The sequence below is a fragment of the Globicephala melas genome, chromosome 15 (genome assembly GCF_963455315.2).
Source record: "Globicephala melas chromosome 15, mGloMel1.2, whole genome shotgun sequence".
Lineage (NCBI taxonomy): Eukaryota > Metazoa > Chordata > Mammalia > Artiodactyla > Delphinidae > Globicephala > Globicephala melas.
Window position 1 is genome coordinate 35,929,180 of NC_083328.1, and position 22,705 is coordinate 35,951,884.

At 48.2% G+C, this 22,705-nt stretch overlaps 1 protein-coding gene across 3 annotated transcripts in view; it reads right to left on the reverse strand.

Annotated features, from left to right (window-relative positions):
* Positions 1-22,705, reverse strand: part of PDPK1 (3-phosphoinositide dependent protein kinase 1) — a 71,345-nt gene that overhangs the window by 32,441 nt on the left and 16,199 nt on the right. For 2 of the 3 annotated variants that reach the window (XM_030848392.2, XM_030848391.2), the window contains exons 2-6: positions 11,423-11,689; positions 8,406-8,448; positions 8,004-8,141; positions 2,855-2,999; positions 1,871-1,968 (exon numbers count right to left, since the gene is read on the reverse strand). In XM_030848392.2, the coding sequence (XP_030704252.2) occupies positions 1,871-1,968; positions 2,855-2,999; positions 8,004-8,141; positions 8,406-8,448; positions 11,423-11,689 (691 nt within the window). The remainder of the gene's footprint in view (positions 1-1,870; positions 1,969-2,854; positions 3,000-8,003; positions 8,142-8,405; positions 8,449-11,422; positions 11,690-22,705) is intronic. The other variant, XM_030848396.2, reaches the window with a different exon arrangement.

Consider the following 22,705-nt stretch of genomic DNA (forward strand, 5'->3'; position numbering starts at 1 on the left):
TTACAGAGTTATACCATGTCTATCAAAACATAATTAGCGGCCAACAAAATGTTACTATACAATAGGAATGAGTCAAATAGATCAAAGTTTGGGGCATGTCACAGGAGGACTTCCTGGGGCTTGGGAAGTGCACCTCCAGGCAGGAGCCCTGGGTGGGAAGTACAATACAAAGGTAGGCAAGCGTCGCCAGGACTAAGCCTCACTGAGAAATAAGAGCATCTGCCTTGACTGCAAGTTCTGTTTCAAACACAAAAGGGTGGTGCTTTAAGATTCTCAGAAAAGTTCCCGAATTCAAGATGCCATCTTGTGACTCAAAGAGTGTCTGTGCACAGATGAAAGCACTGACAGAATCTTGACAAGAACCCTCCGTTTGAAAACACAGGGCTGGGAAAAGGCCTGGAAAGGAAAGATCACACACCCTGCTGAAGGGAACCCATGGAAGCCCAGCCAGGCCCTTCCAGCAGCACAGAGTCAAGACTGCCCACCATGCCCGGGAGGAGCAAAACCCCAGGTGTTAGCCCCGCAGCTGCTGCGAAACAGGCCTCAGTTCAAGCCCGAGGCAGAGCAGGCCAGCGCAGCTGAACTAGAGGGCTCTTCGGAGAGGCCCAGCTCCTCCCCACCACTGCCCTGCGCTCACAGCTCCCCTTTACCACGCAAGAGCAGCTGCAGCGAACTGGATGCTTCTGTCTGAATCTTTCTTCCACCAACAAACACTCTACCCTCCCCTAGCATGTCCATCCCCCCAGGGCTCTCCATCAAGGTCCTTCTTTGAGGGGTACCCACAAGCCCGGCAGAGAAGCACATGCCCTGGGTAGAGGTCCCTGCAGCAGCCTCCCAGGTCAGGGTAGCTCTGACAGTCACACCTGTCCGTACACCCAAGTTTCATTTTCAAGGTCACTTATTAACTCACACAGGGGCTTTGAGTTTCCCCAAACCCTCACCATAAAGGGCTTTATCTTCTCTCTACCCCAATACTTGAACACAGTTTTCAGGAGTTAAACTGCCATTTTTTATACCCTCGGAGTTTATGATTTCCATTCAACAAACACCTGAAGGACAGCAAGATGCCCCCACCCTCACCATGGCCGAGATGCCCCTGGGTAGCTAAGATACCCAGGGCTCTCTTCTGACCCAGGTGGACTGCGAGCAACTGTCACAGTACATAATCCGGCTAGGAAATACCCTAGAGGAACAGTGGTTAGAAGGGTCTGCAATGATTAACATGCACTTGACCAGCAGGAAAAAAACAGCCCCCAACTCATTCTGTGATCTTATAGAACCTCACTATAATCGGCGTGCCTGGGCCACCACCCCTGGCAGGTGCGCACAGGAGACAGGCAGACAGTCAGCACTGGGATACAAGGTCAGTCGCGCGCGTGCGTGCGTGTGTGAGTGCGCGCGTGCGCGCATACCACCCCCCAACCCCAGAGAACCCACAGTGCCAAAAGGAAGACCTGGGAGCTGACCTCACACCCCTGCATGGGAGACCAGGAACAAATGTGGCACCCCAGCATCTTCTAGGAAGATGACTAGGGAGGGTGAGCCACAGTGGGCATCTGAGGGCCTATGACAACATGCAGAAAGCGCCTGGTGACCTACTACCACTTGAGGCCAGGAGGACCAACCACAGGCAGCCTGCGAAGCCCCTCCCTGCACCCACCAGACCAGGCACACACCTGCCCAGACCCTCAGCTAAAGTTGCCCAAAGGCAGAGGCTTCCTCTGTGAAAACTCAAGCATCCATTTTATAATAACAAAGGTACTACAGACAACTGTCATTAATGATGAGCATAAGGCAATTCAACCTGTTTCTAAGAAGTTGGTTTTGATTTAAGCACTGAGCAGGGATCTACTAGAAATAAAACACACACCTTGTTTACTCTCTGGGGATAATACTTTTGCTGTTCCAAAATCTGTGATCTGGATGTGCATATCTTCATTTAACAAAATATTTTCTGGTTTCAGGTCCCTGTGAAAGCAGATTTTTTTACGTTTGAGATGAAATATTTAAAACAGTAACATTATTACAAACTCTAAATTTTGCTAAAACCCCAAATGAACTGATTAATACCTATAATCTTTACAGACTAACAACCAAGAATGCAAGTCTAAAGTTAGCACTGAACAAATATCAACTGCATATAATGAGGACAAATTACATCATTTCATAACTGCATCTACCATTTTAATAAACTTTTAATTGAAGTATAATCTATCATGCCTAACCTATAAAGCGCCTTTAAACCTTCTGTGGTATCATTACGCAATAAATGTACACCTTAAATTTGTATATACATATGTCAACTATTTCTCAATAAAACTGGGAGGGAGAAAATGGTTAAATGGTAAATTTTATCTATTTTAGGCTTTTTTCTTTTTTTTTTTGTCTGCGCCGCGCAGCTTGGCGGGATCTTAGTTCCAACCAGGGATTGAACCCATGCCCCTTGCAGTGGAAGCTCCGAGTCCTAACCACTGGACCACCAGGGAATTACTGGTAAATTTTACGTTATGGGTATTTTACCACCAAAAAAAAAAAAAAAACAGTAAGAAAAAGAAAGCTTAAATGAACACCTTCAACTTGACTTTATCGGAAAATCATGGAAAATGATAAGTACACACAGAATCTACAACTGACAAAATAAAAGCACCAGTCAACATGGCTAAGAGAATCGTTAGTCTGGCAAAAAAGACATCTGACCAATTTCATCTGATATTAAAGGTCCACAGTCTCTCAACATCAGAGTAATGTGAACTTTTCTTAATTCTCACAATGAGGCATCCCACCCTCCATAAAAGAGACCAGAGCTGACCCCCCAGGCCTGGGGAGCAAAGCCTGTAGCCCCCTGGCTTGGTACCTGTGAATGATGCCCTTGCCATGCAAGTACTCTAGGGCAGACACCATCTCAGCTGTGTAAAATCGGGTGCATGTCTCATCGAACGAACCAATTTTCCGAATGTATTTAAGTAGTTCTCCATTTTTGGCATAACTAAGGCCAAAATCTAAACATTGGATAGTTAAGGAAGAGAGCAAAAATCTTTCTTTTAAACTGACCTTAACAGCCCAGTAGCAATTTTTTAAATTAATTAAAACTGAAGGTACCTGTGGCCTGAGACAGCTGCCCCTCTTCCAGCCAGACCCAACCGCAACCGCTGGGTCTGCAGGGAATCCCTGGCTCCAGGACAGGGTCCCAGCGTGAGTTTTTCACCAACAACAAAAGCACATGCCTCTCAGGCCAACTGCCCCTTCTGGACCCCCCATCCCCAGAAGACACCTGTGGGCTCAGTGAAGGGAAGCCGCTAGAGATGGCGGTCAGGGCCTGTGGCCCCAACGCCATCAGCACACAGCCTCCAACCTGCACCAACCGCACATGCCGTGCTCAGTCCATTCACGTAAAGATTCCTCAAATGAATGCTCCTTCCCAAGTATAAAGTGACAAGTTTTGTAAGAGAAATGCCATTAATAGATAAACTCAATCTATTTATTGGGCCCCCACTGGGGAGAGACTCGAGGAAAACAGTCATCTTTCCCTCGGACACCACTGCAGTGTGATTTGTTTTACTTCTGTTCTCCCTTTTTCTAAGAGGAGAAACTATAAATGGATCCCATATAACTGCTTCCTCCTGGAAGCACCGAACATCCACACCTCTTGATGGAAATCTACAGGTACTCTGCCACTCCCTGGCAGAGTGGCACCCAAGTCCTCACCCGCCCTGAGCATCAGCTCCGAGGGGGTAAGGGGTGACCTGTGCTCAAGGTGTCCCATCTGGCTTCTGTTTGCCAAGGCACTTGCCATCTCCCACCAAAGAAGATGCCTGAAGCTGCGGCCCAGGAGGGAAGAGACCACCAACCGAAGCTGCTCAAACCTGCCTGTGATCGAGCCCCACATGTGGCCTCCCAAGCCCTTCCAATTAGAACAACGTTTAACAGGAAGCTGAAGCCCAAAACCAACCTTACTTCTAGGGAATGCAAAGGGTCTCGGCCAGGGCCCCTTCCCTCCTCTCCTTGCTTTGATCCCTCCTCGGGGAAGGCTGGTATCCGTGGCCTCCTCACCAGCAGCCTGCAGACTCTGGCCCACCCAACCCCAAGCAGGGGCCCCGCCTGGATCTGGACCTAGACCAGCCGCAGAGCCTCCCCACTCAGGAGCACAGTCTCCCAGAAACCAGCAGCCCACGTGAGAGGCTCGGCCATGGCCACAGGGCCTCTTCTGGCTTCACAGGTTTTGCCCCTTATCTGACCACTCCCTGAGTTCCTGTTTCCGGTGTAAGGGACACTTCTAGTTCTCTGCTCGGCTGTGGCACTAAGTGACCGACAGGTTTTGAACATGACATGTTGTAGATCATGGCTCCAAGCCCGTGTTCTCTCTGACCACACATGTTCCTCATTGCCCAGAAACACTCTTTCAGACCTCATTGGTCCATTTCACACCCTAGAACATTTCTACCTCCCTCAGCACAGCTAAGGCCCCAGGGCAGTGAGGGGAGGCTGCTCTCTCACAGGGAGCGAGTCAATTCCTGGGATGATGAGCACAGATCAGGCCTGTGGCAGAGCCTGAGAGCCTGCTGAGCCCAATGCCTGCGCTTTGCAGAGGAACCCAGCCCAGAGAGGTTAAGCAACTGACTCAAGGTCACAAAGCCAAGGAGGGACAGGACTGGAGCCCAGCTTCCTGAGGTCTAGTGTGCTGTTCCTGTCCCCAAGCTTCAAGAGACGACACACAAGGACAGGCAGGTGGGAGGTGGAGGAAGAACGCAGGTTAGCAGAGCAACAGTCTCTGAAACCCCTCAGCCTTCATCCCTGCTGGAGGGAAAGGCACCCTGGCTGGCTGGCTGTGGTGCCCAGCCCTGCATTGCACCTAAGGAGGGAGGGAGGGCTTCTCTGAGCTCAGCCCTCTCTGGGGAGCAGGAGTTGAGTCTGGTCAAACTGAACCTCCAGAGGGCAAAGAGGCTGACAGTGCCCAGGAGGTCCCTCACGGATCTATCTGCCTGTTTTCAGGCTGCTGCAGGGGTGTCACCAGCTCTGCCTCACCTGTCCTGAGAGTGTGCTTAGCCCTGTAGTCACTGGAGGAGCTGCTCCCCTCTCTCCCCAATGTGTAAATTACAGCTAAAAGGAGGATAGTGTGCACACTGGGGCTTTTATTCAGGCAGAGTGCTTCCTTTTCTTTATCTTTCAACACACTGTATATTACAAAGGATTTCCAGTGGAGCAGAAGTCCCCAGGTCTCGCTCCTGTCAGAGGTAAGTGAGCCCCTGCAATCTCCACAGGCTTTCAAATTTGTCTTAAAATGTCAAAAGCAACAGACACCACTGGATAGAGACCTAGAGTCCCCTCCACCTGCATTACTCTGGCCAATCCCGTCTGAAATCAGACAGTGAGCTCACTCATCTAGCCTCTGAGTGCCTGATCCTACTGAACATGACCTTGGGAGAAGATGAAGTCAAGTGTGTGCGACCTGCCGGAGCCTCCCAACCAACACGACTTATTCTCCCCAGGCCCCGTAGGAAGCCCAGGCCTGGGAATCCAGGAATTCTGGCAGCCAGAGAGCCCCACAGGCTCAAAGAGAAGCACCATCACGTGGGTGCCATGGAGCACAAGAAGCAAGAGGTCTAGGTGGCCTCAGAGGTGAGATACAGAACAGATCGGTCACTGATGGCTGCTGCATGAGCAGTGACAGCAGACGGGGACATGGGGCGATGCTGAAGCCAGGTGGAGAGGCAAACACTTTAAAAGACCTAAAACAAACCAACAAGGAATCCCCCTCCCTTTCCCACATGCTCTTGGCTACTAGACCACTTTACTGCTCCCCTTTACGGTGAAACCACTGGGAAAAACCTGCTTTGTTTGCCTTTCCTTGCCTCTCTCTCTTGATTGAGCCCTCAGCCCCACCCCCAGACTGCCACTCTCAACAACACTTTGCATGGGAAGCAATCCACAGGTCAGGCCAGGGCCCAGCTACTTGACCACTTGGCACTATCTGGCAGGGCAGCCAGCACCCTCCACCAGAAACCATCTGGTCCATTGCCCCTGGGACTCTGTTCTCTCCACTCATTGGAACTCTTCCCTGCTGGGCACCCTCCGGCCCACCGACACCCCAGCCCACCCCCCACCAATCTGCACACCAACCTGACTTCTCAGGCTCTGCAGGCAGCCACCCAGTAGCCCACTCAGGCCTCAAGTAGCAAGGATCAACGGATGCATCAATTACAGGACCACTGTGCACCCAGCTCTGAGGCCCCACCCCCAGGAGCCAGCTTGACTTACAAGAGCCTTCCCTGCAGCAGCAGCCCGAGTGAGAGCAAATGGCTACCCTGCTCCAGACCCTCCTCCTGGACTCTGTGCCACACTTAGAAGAAAATCCAAAATTCTTGCCGGGACTCCGAGGCCCAAGGAGCTGACCCCTGCCCAGCCTTTTTGTACCCCCCACACATACGCACACCTGCCCCTGCTCTGCCCAGGCCTCGGGCTGACGTCGTCTCCTCAGACCACCAAGTTAAAACAGCTGATCCAACTCTCCACCGACCAACTCCTACCTGGCCCTACTACTCTTGTTCCCTCAGTGTCTATCACACAGCCATTAATCACCTGTGTATATCTAACTCCTGCACAGAAATGCAAGCCCCATGAGGGCAGAGCCTTCACCTCATGTACCAGCATGTTCCCATCACCTGGAACTCAACCAGGACTTCTCAATAAACAAAAGGAAACATTCAGCTGACAGTTGAAGGAGCCAGAAAATGGTGTTAAAGGGGAAACAGGATCGAGCAAAGTTTTAACCCAGAAGAATATGTGTGGAGAGAGGAGAGAGGGGAAGGGAAGGGGGTTAAGATCAGGCCCCCACCCCCAGGTGGGATGGGGAAGCCAAGCTTTGCAGGTGGTGGGGTGAGGGGAAGGGGCTCTGGAGACCTAAGGGCAGGAGGAAAAGAACAGATGCACAGACTGAGGTTTACACTTGAACAAACTCTCAACTCCATTTGGCAGTTCGACCTCCCTCGTCGAGAAGAAGCCAAGAGCAGCTGCTGGGATTGAAGACAGAGTCTCTGGGCAAACGGGGGCTGAGGGAGTCCCGGTTTGGAAGAACAACTGCAGGAGAGGGGCTGGGGAGTGAGGAGACCTGGCGGGCCTGGCTCTATGATGAATGGCCCAGAGACAAGCTGACGACACAGATATGGCCCACCCTGACTGCCACGGTGCCCTGTCTCCTTGAACCCTGAGCAAAGAAGAAAGAAAAAAGTGCTTCAGGGATTACAGGAGAAGTCAGGGAACGTGAGATGCCCTGAAATAAAACAAAGAATCAGCAGGGTGTGACGTCCCTGCAGGAGAAGCCGCTGGAGAAGCAGTGTGCACAGCCCTGGAGAGCCAGGCACTGGATGATCAGAGATATCCATAGGGGTGGGAGAGGGGGAGGCTGGAGGGCCCTGGGGAGGGGCTGTCTCTGGGAGGACAAGTCCTGGATACGGGAAGAAAGGGTTGGGCTCCTGTGGGTCACTCCCTAGACTTTCTACCTGGCAGCTGAGCCTGAGAAAGATGTTCCTTCCAACCAAACCCCACAACCCAGGGCCAAAGAGGGCAGAAAGGTGCCCACCTCCCGGGAGCCCCGGATGCCCAAGATCCTTCTTCCTCTCTCTCACTTCCCTGCTTTGAGCACTGGATTTGACACCTGACAGATACTCCAAGGATGCTGATTAAAAAGGAATGAGGGCATGCTTTTAAATAAACGTCTAGCAAGAACAGCATTAAAATAATGATCCTTTAGATATGAAGCTTACCAACAAAAAACCTCAAAAATGACTGTGATGATCTCCCTTGAAGTAATGTTCTACTTCAGTGAATGTCAGCAATCCCAGGGGGTCCCAAAGCAAAGTGATGTGAATTCGTCTGTATTTAGAATAAGCTACCCTTTTCCCTTCCAGGGAAGGGGCTACTTGTGAAAACAAAAACGGGGTCATGGTTCCAAAACGATAAGGGGTCACTGGCGTGATATCAGAAGGCTTTGACTGTTCAAAGGATACAGAGCTTTTCATCATCCTGAAATGTGAAGTAAAGTTTAACAAAGAAGGGGTGATCCAGCCGCGACATCACGTCTCTCTCTCTGGTTACATACGGGACTTTGTTCTCTTTGATAATGTGACGTTTCTCTAGAATTTTAACTTAAGAGAGAAGCAAGTTACTACAATTGGAAATGGTAAGAAAACACTAAAGACACAACTCATAAAGTAACAGATAAAAATTAAAGTTTTTCACAAAACGCACCCACCAGATTTGTGATCTCTAAGACCAACAGTGTCCTGTCCCCTGAAATCAGCACAGAAACCTCCAGGGGCTGGGCAGCCAGGTGGCCGCGTACCCAGAGGTGCACTGTTCCTGCATCCTAGACACTGGAGCATCCTAGCTCGCTGGAGTTAGTTACTTACTAGCATATTCCCTTGAGGTTGCCAGTTCTCGGGCCAGGACAACCTGGTTTGGGAAGAAAAGGGGGAAAAAGAAGAGAAAAAAACACCCAATGTAACCAGGGCACTGAGTCTCACAAGTCACCCTGCAACCAACCACACAGGCTACCCCGCCCCCACCACGAAATTACATTTTAAATATTTTTGGTCCTGTGCTAACAAACATAGCTGAGTGTCAATGACTAAGTTAATGTGTTCTAATAGTTAAAGGAAACACATGTATCTCTCAAATGTTTCCAGAAAGTTCCTCATCAGATGCCAATAGTCCCCCCTCATGCAGTGAAATATATATTCAGGAACACCTTATGACCAGCATAACCCTCACACAAACAGTAGGAAGAAGCAGCATATAATAATATCTCCACAAGGTGGGTACTGGGAATTTCTTCAAAAACTAACTCTATGGATAGGTCCCCAGTACATGTTCATTGCAAAAGGCCACCCTGAATTTGGGCTTTTACAAATAATAGTTGCATTTCACTTGATGCCACTCTCAGATGCTGTAAATCCCATCCCTGCTACTGAGGGCACAGGAACCGCGGCCGGCAGAGAGCACCTCCCTCCAGCATGCAGTCACACACACACCCGCCCCCCGCCCCCCATGCCCTCTCCACAGCACAGCCCGGTCTTACACTACTTCGGGGACAGAGCACCAGTGGGGCCTCACACACATTGAAAAGAACTTTCTACACGAACACACCCTGGGCACAACCTGAGTAACAACTTCCAAATGCCTGATGAGCCCAGTCTGGCAGTGAGCTGAGGTGGTCCCCACCACCGCCAGCTGGTGCAAATTCCTCTCCTGAGACACCTACAGGGAACAGCCGAGGACCAGAGAGCAGATGAAAACCTGCTGACTCCCGGGAAATACCGGAGCCTCCGGGAAGACCTCCGGAGGCCCCTGGTTGTAAGTTATATTCCGTTAGGGAATTCTTCACCAAGTTCATCAGAAGTGACCCTGGAAAAGCACTGTATGTAGCCCTGCGGTTTTTAAGAACAAGGTCGGATTATATGTGTTCAAATGGAAAGATCTTAAAGATCTCTGTGGAGAAAGGAACCTGTGTGGATTGTTCTCAGGCGCTGGTGAGTCAAGGAGAGTGGGCTAGGGAAGGGCTGGCATTCTCTAGGTTATGTACTGATGTAATGCTAAATTTCTTCACAGCAGCATGTACTAGCTACGTAAGTAGGAAAAAGGAAGAAAAACACTGAGTGCTAATATTTAATGGAATCCTATCTGAAGGAGATATTTATGTCATCTTTCTGTTGTGTGAACTCTGCATGTTCTATGCAGTTTCCTTATGTCCCTCCACATGGCCCGGGCCAACTGCAGGGGCAGTAGACATCAGGATCACCCTCAGGTTGCCGGCGGCAGTGGACCAGGCTTCCCCCTCTCCAGCGCAGGCTCCATCACGTGAAGGTCCTACCTGGGGATCCAGCCTGGGAGCTGCCTCCCCTGGAAACCTCATTTTAGGTTGTCTCTATTTCAGGAATGGTGAGAAGGAACTGAGGGTAGCACATATAATTTGAGACCCAAGGCTGCAGGATTCCAAACAGTACCAGAAAGGAGGCTCCAGGCTCACGGCACTTTCCTGGGCACCACCCTGGCACAGGGATGACAAGAATCTCAGCTGGGGCTTTTCTACATCAGGAATCTGTCACCCAGAACAGATGGCACCTACTTTTTTACCCATGGTGGAAACCCAGGAACACAGGGGAATTTCATAAATACATCCTCATTTTCCAGTCAATATAAATGTCCAGTGAAGTACAGCTGAGAAAAGGAGAGAGAACGCTTCTTCTTTTACTGGACTCATGTAAGTAACTGTAAAGAACACCCAAGATTCTTTTCAAAATAGTTTTTTCTTTCTGCAAGGACCTGTGAGTACCAGACCTACTGGGGATTATGCTCAAAGTTGAAGGTTTTTATCATGAGGGCCCAATTCTTTCATTAACTTAAAAACTGCCAATAAAAAAATCTAAATAAAAAATGTAAAAGGAGCAAAAGTTAACACTTAAAACGATGTTGGGAACATGGGTGAGCCCCAGTATGTCATGTTCTTTGTATTTTGAATTATTTCATAAATGGAAAAAAAGAAAAGGAAAACAAATTTCACACGCGGTTTCTTCCCAAAGGCCAGGCAAGCAAGTCTCATTATTCAGGACCTGCTGGCCTGAGGAGCTGCAGCTCATGCTGGGCCCAGCTCAGAGACCACAGCAGCAAGGATCTGTCTCTTCTGAAGGCACGGCCAGGGGACGGGGGCTCTGGCCTTCCCGAGCCTGCAGCAAGCCTCTGGCCCGGCCACAGCCACATGAGGCCTCCAACTCAGCAAAGGGCAGCTCTGAACCTTCATATCTTTGCTTTAAGAGGAAAAATACCACAAGATAGGTAAAACTCTCTCAGGTAACAAAAAGAATTACCCTGAGTGTGACTTGACAGTGCTGTGATAGTAATTCTGTCCATGAAACTGAGGACACAAAAATCTGGAAGCTAGCAGATCTTGGGCTGCAACTCTAGCAAATGTCAATGGTGTACTGTTTTATATTTTAAAAATAACAGAGAAATAACAAAGGTCATTAAATGTTTCCCCAAAACTACGAAGAGATACACCAACACTAATGTTTAATCTAAGGAACAGGAAAGCTTCCCAGGGTCTTGCTAACAGGACACAATGATATGTAATGTAACTTAGAATACAATCTAACTGCATTTTTTGAGAAAATTAAAAATAAGATCATGAAATGCCTTTTAAAGCTTTCCCCTACAAAATCATGAGCTAGATATTTAAACCACATGATCTGCCTGGTGGTAGCCAGCCCCAAGTCACCTTCACAACAGGAGAGGAATCCCCAAGGGCCTGAGACCCTCCTCTGGGGTAGAACACCACTGTAGTGTCTTAGTCCCCCAGCTCCAAGTCCCAAAAAAGGCCAGTACTCCCAAGGAAAACACCCTCATTCAACAAACAGCAGCAGTCTGTACTCACTGTTGAAAAAGAGCCTTCACCAAGAATTTTCCCAAATTTAAAGTCTTCTGGCCGTTTCTTCCGAGGCTGTGGTGGCGGTTGTGTGGCGTGTTGCAGCGAGTTGGCGCTTGGCCGGGATTCGGCCGTGGTGCTGTCCATGGTGGGGCCCTGCCTGCTACCACAGCTGGGAACGCCAGGGGCCGTGCTGGACTCAGTCTGGGTCCTCACCATTGATGGGGACGGGCAGGAACATAATACCACGCTGGACTGAATAGGAACGGTGTCATACTGGTGGACACAGGAAAAAAGAGGTAAGATTCAAAGTGGATCACCCTTCCTAAATGTATGAACTAAAGTGTTGACATCGTTGAAACACCACCAAGCACAGGGCAGACCATCTGATGTTCTGCCATGCAGTTCGGGCCACTGCCCTCCTCTCCCAAGTCCCTTCCCCGCTCAAATTCCACCCTGCCCTGTCCTGCGTGCCCACAGACCCCAGCACCCAGAACCTACCTGCCCTCACCCTCTCCCTCAGTTCTGTGTACGTCTCCAACACCTCCCCCACCCCCACCCAGCCATGGCCAGCTGGCCTTCCCATCACACTGCCTGGCCTAAACATCATCTGTGGCCCTGTCCACAGAGAAAGCTGGTCCAACCCTGTGACCACGTTGTCTCCCATCCCAGAACCCTTCCCCTGCTCACCCACTCGCATTTGATATAAGGCTAGACACACAGAAGGCACTCAGGGTTTGAACAGACTAGCTTAAGACTGTATCCCGGACTTCCCTGGGGGCGCAGTGGTTAAGAATCTGCCTGCCAATGCAGGGGACACGGGTTCGATCCCTGGTCCGAGAAGATCCCATATGCCACAGAGCAACTAAGCCCGTGCGCCACAACTACTGAGCCTGTGCTCTAGAGCCTGTGAGCAGCAACTACTGAGCAGGCGAGCCACAACTACGGAAGCCCACACGCCTAGAGCCCGTGCTCCACAACAAGAAAAGCCACTGCAATGACAAGCCCGCGTACCGCAACAAAGAGCAGCCCCGGCTCACCGCAACTATAGAAAGCCTACACGTGGCAACGAAGACCCAAAGCAGAAATAAACAAACAAACAAATAAATAAATAACTATACCCCACAACTAAATAGAATTTTAACCTAGCAGTCCTGGAACACAGAAGTATAACTTAATGGAAAGAAGAGCCCAAGAATTGCCAACTACATGTAAAAGTTATAGTTAACAAGAAATAAGCTGTTCAAACTGGGCCTGTGAGCCACAATCACTGAGCCTGCGCGTCTGGAGCCTGTGCTCCACAAGAGAGGCCGCGATAGTGAGAGGCCCGCACACGGCGATGAAGAGTGGCCCCCGCTTGCCACAACTAGAGAAAGCCCTCGCACAGAAACGAAGACCCAACACAGCCATAAATAAATAAATTAATTAATTAAAAAAAAAGAAATAAGCTGCTCAAAAAAAAGACAGTAGTGGAATAACTGCTTAACAATTTGAAAAATAACTGATTTAGAGCCCAACTGCTCACTACACACCAAACTTACCTCTAAACAAATTAAAGAATTATATGTTTTTTAGTTATTTAAACAAATTCAAAAACCTAACAAGTTTTTAAAATTTTTCAATGCAATCGCTATTAAAAGAAGCTGGCTTCCTTGCAGAAATCGACAAGATGATCCTAAACTTCATATGGAAATTCAAGGAACCCAGAATAGCCAAACAATCTCAAAAAAGAACACTGGAGGACTCACGCTACCTAATTTCCAAATTCATTACAAAGCTATAATAAGACAGTGCAGGTCTTCCCTGGTGGCACAGTGGTTAAGAATACGCCTGCCAATGCTGGGTACACGGGTTCAAGCCCTGGTCCGGGAAGATCCCACATGCCACAGAGCAACTAAGCCCGTGCACCACAACTACTGAGCCTGCATGCCACAACTACTGAAGCCCACGTGCCTAGAGCCTGTGCTCCACAACAAGAGAAGCCACCGCAATGAGAAGTCCGCACACAGCAACAAAGGGTAGCCCCTGCTTGCCACAACTAGAGAAAGGCTGTGCAGCAATGAAGACCCAACGCAGCCATAAATAGATAGATAGAAAGAAAGATAGAAAGAAGACAATGAGGTATTGGCATAAGGATGCACACGTGGGTGACTGGAACAGAGTCCAGGAATAAAACCGTATGTCTACGGCCAATCGATTTTTGACAAGAGTGCCAAGACCCTTCAATGGGAAAGAACAGTCTTTTCAACAAATGATGCTGGGACAACTGGATATCTACATGCAGAAGAATGAAGTTGGATGCCTTTCCCACGACAAAATTTAACTCAAATGGATCAAAGATCTACATGTAAGAAATAAAACTAGAAAACTCTCAGAAGAAAATATAGGAGTAAATCTTTATGAACTTGGCAATGGTTTCTTAGATATGAAACCAAAAGCACAGGAACAAAAGAAAAAAAACAGGTCAAAGGAACTTCATCAAAATTTTAAAACTTTTGCGCTTCAAAGGCACCACCAACAAAGTGAAAGGACAACCCAATTATGGGAGAAAATATTTTCAAATCATATATCTGATAAAGGAATTGAAGGAATTGTATTCAGACTATATAAAGAACTCTTACAACTAAATTAAAAAAAAAACCACACAGTTAAAAAATAGGCAACAAATCTGAATAAACATTTCTCCAAAAAAGACATACAAATGGCCAATAAGTACATGAAAAGATGCTCTACATCATTAGTTACTATGGAAATGCAAATCAAAGCCACAATGGGACTCCATTTCACACATACCAGAATGGCTAGAATCAAAAAGATAATAATAACAAGTGCTGATGGAGACAAAGAGAAATTGGAACCATCGTATTCGTGGCAGGAATGTCAAATGGTGCAACCACGTTGAAAAACATTACAACAGTTCCTCAAAAGGAAACAGGTATCACATAACCCTGCAATTCCACTCCTAGAAATGAAAACATAGGTCCACACAAATCTTGCACAAGCATGTTCATAATAGCATTATACATAACAACTAAAAGGTGGAAACAACGCAAATGACCATCAACGGATAAATGGATAAACAAAATGTAATCTAGCTATAAAATTGAATATTCAGCCATAAAAAGGAAATACTGATATATTCTAAAAAACAGATGAACACGCAAAACATTATGCTATGTGAAAAAGGCCAGACACAAAAGTCCCATACTGTATGATTCCATTTACCTGAAATGTCCAGAATAGGCAAATCTATAGAGTAAGAAAAATTAGTGGTTGTCAGAGGCTGGAGGGGAGAATGGGGAATGACTGCTAATGGGTTTGTTTTTGGAATGATGAGGATGTCCTGGAATTGGATGGGGATATACAACCTCATGAATATACTAAAAGCCACTGAAATACACTTTAAATGGGTGAATTGTATGGTATATGAATTATATCTCAATAAACTGTTATAAAAATAGCTATATCATATACGACTACATTAATTTATATATAAGATCTCATTCAAATCTGTAAATCCTAAAGACTTTTTCTAACGACGAAACACGCAAAGGATTAGGCACCAAAAAAACTCAAGTAACTAGATGGAGAGATATACCGTGTTCTTGGATTGGAAGAATCAACATTGTGAAAATGACTATACTACCCAAAGCAATCTACAGATTCAATGCAATCCTTATCAAACTACCAATGGCATTTTTCACAGAACTAGAACAAAAAATTTCACAATCTGTATGGAAACACAAAAGACGCCAAATAGCCAAAGCAATCTTGAGAAAGAAAAACGGAGTTGGAGGAATCAGGCTCCCTGACTTCAGACTATACTGCAAAGCTACAGTAATCAAGACAGTATGGTACTGGCACAAAAACAGAAATATAGATCAATGGAACAGGATAGAAAGCCCAGAGATAAACTCACGCACATGTGGTCACCTTATCTTTGATAAAGGAGGCACGAATATACAACGGAGAAAAGACAGCCTCTTCAATAAGTGGTGCTGGGAAAACTGGACAGCTACATGTAAAAGAATGAAATTAGAACACTCCCTAACACCATACACAAAAATAAACTCAAAATGGATTAAAGACCTAAATGTAAGGCCAGACACTATCAAACTCTTAGAGGAAAACATAGGCAGAACACTCTATGACATAAATCACAGCAAGATCCTTTTTGACCCACCTCCTAGAGAAATGGAAATAAAAATAAACAAATGGGACCTAATGAAACTTAAAAGCTTGTGCACAGGGCTTCCCTGGTGGTGCAATGGTTGAGAGTCCGCCTACCGATGCAGGGGACACGGGTTCGTGCCCCATCTGGGAAGATACCACATGCCGCGGAGCGGCTGGGCCCGTGAGCCATGGCCGCTGAGCCTGTGCGTCTGGAGCCTGTGCTCCGCAACGGGAGAGGCCACAACAGTGAGAGGCCTGCGTACCGCAAAATTAATTAATTAATTAATTAATTAAAATAGCTAAGGGACTGTGGCCATACAAAGCTCTGTTTCTTATACTGTGTATATGTTTGTTCATAAAGGATAAAAATTTTCTCTCTCCATTAAAATAGAGAAGGGAGACTTCAGAGAACTATGAAGAAGCCTGTAGAAAGTGCACCAAGAACAGGCAAGACAGGGGAGCACACAGTAACCAATGGTTTGCAGAGGGTGACAGCTCAACCACAAGAGAAAAGTTGGAGACAGAGAAGCTCATTTTAAGACAACAAGTAAAAAACAAATCTAGACAGAACATCCTGTGACCCAAACATGATGAGCACGGAGGTGGAGAAGTGAGGCAGCAGGTGGCAAGAACAGGCAGGAGTCTGGGCAGTCCCCAAAAGACCATATAAACCTCGGCTCCACAAGGCAGGCCAGCCCCGGGAAGGCCAGCTCAGGCAGGGTCACCCCAGAAGACACACCACATGCCAGCTCCCAACCAAGGAGCCACCACCAACTCTGGAGCTGCACCACAGCTGGGAGAGGGCAAGCTTCTTTTACTTATTTGTCTGTCAAGATCATTATCACTTCAGGTAAGGTATACAAATATGAAGGAATTAACCCAAGACATAGCATCAGTGAAATACTAGGAGAATATGACTAATTGGCTTTGTAAAAAATATCTAAGAGAATCTGACTTTTTTTTTTTTGCGGTACGCGGGCCTCTCACTGTTGTGGCCTCTCCCGTTGTGGAGCACAGGCTCCGGACGCGCAGGCTCAGCGGCCATGGCTCACGGGCCCAGCCGCTCTGCGGCATGTGGGATCTTCCCGGACCGGGGCACGAACTCGTGTTCCCTGCATCGGCAGGTGGACTCTCAACCACTGCACCACCAGGGAAGCCCGAGAATCTGGCTTTTTAAATGTGGCACACAGCACAAACGTGACCAGCAGTACAGGCTCTCTAGCTGGAATGGGAGTCCAAGACACACCATTTAGTTATGGCAAACTGCTGTTTTCTTGAACGCTCTATGGGTCGCAGTAAGTCAAGTGTGCCTTATGCATTTCATAAACACTCTATCTCATGAGAGGTACCAAGGGCTGGACCAAGCTCTGTGGTCAGTCAGTACCTTAATGATTTGTCCCTATAAACAACGCATACAATCTTAACAGAAGTGTAATCAAATTCAATAACTTCCTTGGAGATTAGCTGGAACTTTCTGTCCTCGAAGGCAGTGGTAAGTGGGGAAGAGGTCACAGTCACCAGGCTGAAGCCCATCAAGAACCAAGATAGGCCTGGACTGTCCTCACCAGCCAGGCCAGCTGCACGATGACCGAGAGCTGTGCCCAGGGAGCACCAAGAACCTCACAGGGCTCCCAGACACAGCTCTGGGCCTGTGTCTGTAAGCACTCCCTGGGCCTGCAGGGTCATTCCGAGTGCAGACCCTCAGGCCCGGGACTGAGGAGCAGCAGGACTGTGTGACCCAAAGGGACACACGCCGAGAGAGGGGAAGCAGAAAGAGCCAGCACTTCACACAGCACCGTCCCAGGCACTACAGCACTGCTTCCAACAGGCCTGGTCACAGGCCCACTGGGGGCCATCGCTGCCCAACGAGATAGGGGAGGGGAGAGCACCGCCTGTCTCTGTCGTGCCCCACCCCCACCGCACCTGTCCCACCAAGTGTGGGCCTGTTTACCGACCTCATCTAAGTTCACCTGTGTGCCCAGCCTCCTGCCAAGTGAGGCTCAAGAAGACAACCGGAGATGCACAGAACAGTGGCAAATGTTGCTTTTAATTCAAAACTGACAAGTGAACTACTGAATAAAATCTCAAACATGAAGTTTTTAAATAGCAAAACGTGATGAGTTGACTCATGGACCTGGAAAAATGTAATTTTACATAGACATGCTTCTGGACCCAATGACAATCCTAGCAAAGGCGCCAACGTATGTGTCACATGAAGGTTTCTGGCACAGGCGAGGGACAACCCACTGCTTCTTCACGGAGGGCAGAAGCTCAACTCTGGGAGGGGAGGTGCTGGAAGTGACAGCCAAGAGCAGCAAGGATGAGGAGGCAGGGCCTGCAGGCAGCAGGCATCCACAGCCACGGAAAGCAAGACCTGGCGTGACAAACACCATCAAACTGGCTACTCCAGGGACAGATGACCCTGATGTCAAACACCCTGGGAAGGCCCAGCGCAGTGAAGAATGCTTATCCTGGCTTCAGGAATACTTGCCGAGGAAAGGGTCTTCAGCTCCAACTTCCATGATAACTGAACACCCGTCCAGCCCACGGAGAGTGGTCTCCAAAGACAGTGAAAGGTAAGTCTAATGAAACACTCGTTGACAAGTACATGTTTCTGAGAGCTTTCTTTCCTTTTCATCAAAGTAGTTTCTATGGTTATTTAAAGGAAAAAAAAAAAAAAAAAAGGTCTCCAGAACAGGTCCTCAAAGGAGAGCACTGTCCCTTAGAAAATACAGGTTTGCTCCTGACCTCAGCTGGGCCGACCCCACACACAGGTACCAACCAGGCGGCAGCCCTCAACTCGCAACTCTGCCCATTTCTGGTAGACATGCAGAAATCAACCACGAGGTGCGCTGAAAATCAACATGCTGTCTCAACAGAGCTGGACCTGCCTCCAGACCTATGACACCGAGCAGCATCTGGCTGGGCAATGACAAGGTAGGAGGTAGAAAATCGTGCTGGATAAAACCTGCTCACGTCCTCCCTGACACCCGTCCATGATAAGCGCCACGGAAGATGCCCAGGCTACCTGTATACTTCCCAGAACCTGTCACACGGTAAAGGTTGGAGCACAGGATTTTCCCACCTGTAAACATTAATGCACCTGATGCCAACTCTTACTTTTACAAGATGCCTGGTAAGTTCATCCAGCCCAAAAGCACAACTTCAATGAGAGGTATGAAGGCGGCTGATAAGCCTCTCTTTAAGGGATACATGCCACCTTATAAATTAACATAACCTAGTTATGTTTATGTTAAACATAACAGTATAAATTAACATAAACTAGTAAGCCGTCTTTCTCTGTCATTGGTAGCTGGCTGAAACTGTCAGCATGCTCTGGACAGGTGCAGAATTTTCTGGAGCCTAAGCTAAACCACGCCCACTTCAGTTTGGTGGGCACTGAAGTAAAAGGCTTGACTACAGTCAGAGGAGAGAAACAGAGTGTGTGCTCTGGAGACGCTGGCAGGTGGAAACATGACCCTGGGGCCAGGCTGAGAGGGGGCAGGAAGAGGATGTTGTATGTCTACACACATACACCTGCCGGCCTCACCCCCAGAGCACAACCACCATCCCCCTCCACCTCAAATGCCCAGGACTCCGCCACTGCCCCCAGGAACCTCTCCGCCCCTTCATCCCCCCACACACAGCAGGCATATTTTGCTGTTTGCCACAGCTTATAGTGCATCCCGCAGCGCAGTGCACACAGTCCCAGGAGGGTCAAGGAGAGCGCCAAGACCTTTAACTCACTAGCGCAGACAGCTCTGGAGTGACTAGATGTGGAGTGACTTCTGTTAAGTACACCCTATTCTCCAAAGCCATGCTTTTCTGTTATGTCATAAAAATACATGCACTCATTTTGCTCATCAGTGTTTCTCAAAAAAGGTAAATTAACCACATTTTTAACCCAGTTACTCAACAAACATGGCCGCTGTGCTAGCGAAGGTCCAGGGACTTCGCTGTAAGGCAGGCATGGTCCCTACCCCTAGGAAGCTACATCCCAACACAGTGACAGACCCAATATCATTTACAGAACTAGCAGATTAAAGCTGTGAGGGCAGCCATGGCAGAAGTGGATGAGTGCTGTGAGGCCGGAGCGTAGGTTGGGGAGGGGCTGGCAGAGGGTGCTGGGGGGGTGGGGGGGGAGCGGTCAGAGGGCTGCAGCAGGTCCAGGGGAGGGTGACAGCGGCTTAGATGTGCTGCAGTGGCAGGAAGGGGAATACTCACATACAAAATATGAAATATAATAATAGCTAATCATGCATCACGCATTTCAAAATTTCACTTTCCCCTAATGTTTCAGATTCAAAATTCAGATTCAGCAGCCTTTATGAGTCAGAAGGAAAAACCAGTCATTCTGAAATCAACATCCAAGTGAAGTGTAGAATGAACTCCGGATTTTTGAAATGGCAATAACAGATGATGTAATACAGACAGACATACACACATATCTGCTTTTCCACCACATGCTTTATGAGAAACGGCAGGGCCACCACCAGCACTTCATAGCAGCTTCAGTGATTTAAGGTAAATGCAGTAGTACCCTCAAGACCACGCTGTTTTATCCACTTCATCAACAAATATTCACTGAGCACCTACTATGTGCCATGCACTGTTCTAGGCACTGAAGATACAGCAAAAAACAAAACTGAGCCCATGCCCTCAAGAAGCCCACATTCTAGTAGGAGCAGACAGACTCCCCCCAAAAAACAAAAGCCAGGTAAAATCCACAGTGTGTCAAATGGTGATAAATAACTGTGAGAAAAATACAGCAGGGAAGGAAGATGGGAGTGGTACAAATTTAAATAATCAGAGAAACCCTTACTAGGAAGGTGACATCTGAACAAAGACCCAAGGAGGTGGGGAAAGCCTTCCCAGGAGAGGACTGGGCAATGAGAAGGCCCAAAGGCAGGAGCAGCTCTAGACTCACAACAGTCCAGCTTGGCCCTCTGGACGGGCCACCTCCAGACAAAACCTCTGGATGCCAGGCAGGACCTCAGGGTCCCTGAAACACTCCTCCTGGGGTCACTTCTGGGCACCTCAAACCACAAGGGTGGAAGCCTGAGCAATGGGACTTGCCATAAGAGTCCTGGTGCCTCCTGAACCAGAGTCTGATGCCAGCCTAACCCTGGCTGTACTGTCCCTCATCAGACCTGGGCTGAAGATGCTGAACACCAGACCACTGCCGCTCTGGAAGCGCCACAGCAGCATCTGCTCTGCTCCAGCTTTATGGGCATGATGACACAGGGACTTGTCATGGCAGCCTTTCTCCTTCATGGAATTCCGCAATTTCCTTCCTGCCTCGGCCATAGCACGCCAGCCAAGTACCTCAGTGCAGGACCAGCTCTCATGGCCCCTCACTGATGGAGAGATGTTCATAGTGACAACTCAGTGCTCGTGCTTTCTCTTCCTGCAGTCATAAGTCGCTGGCATGGGTATGTTTTAATGAACAGTTTCACTTCTGCAGTTAAAATGATGGTCGAAATATTACCTTTTAAAGCACTTTAAAAGCATCAATTATAAAATGAAAAACCTACGAAAAAAGACCTCTTCCAGTGTGAAAAGCCCAAATGCTTATTTGTACTACAGCTATTATTCTAAAGGGCTGATTTTTTTTCACATTTGAGGTGGTAATTAAGCTGCATAAACAGCACTCTGAGACGGTCTGCCATGATCTGGAGGACACTCACTATACGGTGGCCCAGGGGTGGAGGCAGGGGTCAGGCTCCCGAGGAGCTCCTTCCAGCCCTCCAGCCCGGGGCCCTGCAGAGGCAGTGCAGCCCCGTGTGCCCAGGCAACCCAGGGCCCTGGGAGAGTCACTCCCTCCCAGCACAGCCCAATCAGCTTACCACCCATTTGGTGACCCAAAATTATGGTAAGTAAATACAATCTGGTTCCTCAACAGCTTCTGAAATTTAAGTCTCTGGAGAAATTTAAAGCAACAGTACCCTGTCCCCCATCCTCGCCCTCCCTAATAAAATGGAGCTGGTCACAAGTTCTCAAGAACACAGCTCTCTACCTGGTCCTGTAGGCACTGTGTCACCACAAGTCATGACTGCTGGCCTTTCCTACACACACAGGTGCACCCCAAATGCAAGCACCTCACACCCAAGAGAAGGCTGGGAGCTGCAGCCTGCCTCACCAATAGCTTCACACCAGTAGCTCCCTGTGGCCAAGGCCTCGCACTGACCAGGCCAGGCCCCAACCCCCACCCTTTCTCCCCCACTTCCCAGTACCAGCATCCTTTAAATCCCCCCACAGGACAGGACTCCTCCTGTGCTCCTCTCTCCTGCTTCCTGTGTGGCTGTCAGAACAAGCTTCCATAACTGCATGAAGTGGGAGCCATGTCTGTGGCTCAGCTCTACTGTGAACAAGGAAGGACGGCTGTTCTCAACTGAACTTGGCCAGGAAAACCAGCGCCACGAACATCCGACACCTGGGATGTCTCTGGAAAAGTGGGTCACACCCCCCTAACTGCACTCAACATGCACCTCGTCCTGCACCTGTCACCGTGTCACGTGACTGAGTAAGCAGGAGGGGGCCTGTGTGCTCACAGCCTCCCCAGAGCAGGACCACGACACCCTTCTGCAAGAGCATCTCTGTCAGGAAGACAAGCCCAAGTCTTAAACAACTGACTTCCAAATGAACTTGTAAAAATACTGTCCATAAACTGGGCGTTTTCTGTAGACTTCAACTGGTTTCACAACAATTTGTATATAAAAACTTAGGATTTTCAACTTCTTTGACTTTTTGAGTGTTAAGTTCAGCAGTCTCCTCTTAGAGGTAGAAACTCTCAAGGGAAAATTAATTTGCGATGGACTTACATTTTCGTATCCACCAAAAACACATCAAGGTTCAATTTAACTATGCAATACATTGCTCAACCACTAGAAAGCTTAGGAAAATATGAACATCAAAATATCCAGTATCCAACATTCAAAACTGCTAAATGTGACAAATATATATATATATTTTTTAATAAATTTATTTATTGATTTATTTCTATTTTTGGCTGCGTTGGGTCTTCGTTGCTGCATGTGGGCTTCTCTCTAGCTGTGGCGAGCAGGGGCTACTCTTCGTTATGCTGCGCAGGCTTCTCATTGCGGTGGCTCCTCTTGTTGC